General features: G+C 46.2%; 1 protein-coding gene across 1 annotated transcript; it reads right to left on the bottom strand.

The window, feature by feature from the left end:
• Nucleotides 1-1,265: 1,265 nt before the first annotated feature.
• Nucleotides 1,266-2,003, bottom strand: CLDN12 (claudin 12). The gene has a single exon (XM_008943049.1). The coding sequence runs from the start codon at nt 2,001-2,003 to the stop codon at nt 1,266-1,268; it is 738 nt and encodes a 245-aa protein (XP_008941297.1).
• Nucleotides 2,004-2,502: the final 499 nt, after the last annotated feature.

Below are 2,502 nucleotides of genomic sequence, written 5' to 3'. Positions count from 1 at the left end.
CAGAAAACAGGAATGGTAAACTTTGTCCAGTTGTGAGGTGGCAGCACAGGAAATAACTGGATTTTAAAACAGCTCAGCTTGAAAGGTGTTGAAGAACGAGGCTAAGAAGATTAACTATTAATCAGTAATTAAGCAAACTACAGCATGAAAAGTCCAACGACCATAAAGATCAACTCTGAAAAATACACGAGCTTATTGTTACTTGTATATACATTTAAAAAACCCCAACAATCTAGATTTAAAAATCTCTCCCCGGGGTTATAATCGCCTTCCCAGAGAGATGCTGTTATAGCTTGTGTACAGTGTTCCGAAAGACTCTTTAAAAGCCTTCAGAATTCTTCATGGTTTTCCCAATCCACTTTTCAGGTAGTGACAGAGAGTCCTCTCCAGAACTGAACAACACTTTAAAGCCTACTTGAAAATTTATCTTCAAGATGGCCTTCACATAAAATATTCAAGCTTCTAAACAGAACTTTTGAATACAAGTGGATTTTGGTTTAATCACAATATAGTTCTAGTGAATATGCTAACTTATTAAAAAGCAGAATAGAAAAAAAATTCACAAAAAGAGTTTCTAGCCTCCAGCAATTCACAAAATGCTATTACAGTACAGAACATCATTAGTTAATTCAGCTTTATTTCTCCCGATAGCTACTTTGAAAACAAAGGGTAATTTGACACTAATTCTATTGCAGACATTCATAAGTGGGTAGCTTTTTGTGTGTGCAGCAGAAAACAAAGAACACTGCTACTGAACTGGTCTGCCAAATACCCTTTTCAGACATCACATCTTAAAATGTGTCTAGCTGAACAAGAAACGGAGTGAACCCTCGGCAGCCAGTCCCACCACCTGCACCTGGGTAATGCATGGCTGCGAGGGTCCACCCGCCCAGCTCTGGCCGTGGGATCAGAATCTAACAACAGCCTACCAAATAGCAAAGAGGTTCAAACCTCTTTTGATCTCAGACAGCAGGAGGATGAACGGGTGCTACTGCTAGTGTACTGGCCCAGCATTAACAGCAATTTTGTCTGTAGTGAGTTCAGAGTTAAAAAAAAACAAACAAAAACCCAACAAAACAAAACCAACAAAAGTTGTTGAAGAAGTAACACACGAGAACAGCAACGGACTTGCTGAACTCAGATCTCCATTGGGAAATTTGACCTTACAAATGCTTACGCTCAGTGCAAGGCAGCAGAGAGAATCAACCCTGCAATTTGCGTGGTTTGGATGAGCACAAGAACTTGGTTTCCAAGACTCCACCTTCTTAAGAGGTGTGTGTCACAACGGGGATGTCAATCTCCATGGCAGAGAGGCGAGAGCGGGTGGAGTAGGGCTGGGGGGGGTAGCTGTGCATGCTGGGGGTGTGGGGATAGAGGGGCTGCCAGAAGGGGGAAGGTAAGCTCTTACACGCACAGTACCACAGGAACAGCAGAATGGCAGTGAAAAACAGACCCCCGGCGCTGGCAATGGCAATGAACACGGAGATGTCAAAGCTAAAGATGGGCTCGTATTTCCTGTTCAGGTAGTTGTTGTAAAAAATGACCCAGACTGACGGAGTGAGACAAATGGCACAGGCAAGCAGGAACAAGAGGCCAGCCACAAGATGGCAGCCCGGGCTGTTCACAAGGCACCGGGCCAGTTTGACGTTGGGCACGCTGGAGACAAAGGCCGTGTTACACATGCCGATCAAGCAGAGAAACAGAGCTGAGGCAGCAGTTGCCATGCTCAGAGGAAGGGCAAACTGAAGAACACGCAGATCGAGCTGGTCGACGGCCGTGTACCACTGCGGGTCGTAGATCACACAGTCCCTGCTCCCGTCAAAGCGCGCGCACTTGATCCAGAGCCCGGTGTACACCGTCACGTTCCTCTCATTCTTGTTGAACGTGTACAGCCTCATCTGCCTCCAGTTGGGGAGCAGAACTGCTGCGAGGAGTCCGGCTACTGAGGCTGTGCCGCTGAGGAAGGCCAGGACTGTTGCTGCATGAACGTCCCGGCAGCCCATTCTTGCCCACAGAAGCTGTTCCCTGCAATTAAGAAGAAAAACTGAAAAAATAAAAATCAGCAAGTGAAAGGTCACAGACGCAGGACTGACCACAACTGACCTGTGCCAGACTAGAAGACCTGCAAAAAGGAGTGCCTGAACATGTGATTCTGTACAGCCTTTCACCTTGTGTCCCTGCATGGACTTCTACAGAGTGCAGGTGGAGAAGGTGCATCACTGAGTGGTCACAGTTTAATGGGCAGCTCCCCCTCCTCAGCCTGGGTGTAGTATCAGAGGGTGTGTTCCCTCCTACCACACCACTGCATAACTGAAAGGGATCTGCTTAAAACCACCACCACCATTAGACTGGACAGGAAACTCGCACGTAGGGAGTTATCCACATTTTATATAGGCAAAGTTGTTGTTGAGAGCTGCAAGGCAGTAGAGAAGGCTCTGCTGAGTAATTTACTATGACTTTTCCAAAAGCAATGAACAGTTCTTTGACACTACTTCTGCTTTT

Source organism: Merops nubicus, unplaced genomic scaffold (assembly GCF_000691845.1).
Source record: "Merops nubicus isolate BGI_N331 unplaced genomic scaffold, ASM69184v1 scaffold17756, whole genome shotgun sequence".
NCBI lineage: Eukaryota > Metazoa > Chordata > Aves > Coraciiformes > Meropidae > Merops > Merops nubicus.
This window is presented reverse-complemented; position numbering and strand designations above follow the sequence as displayed.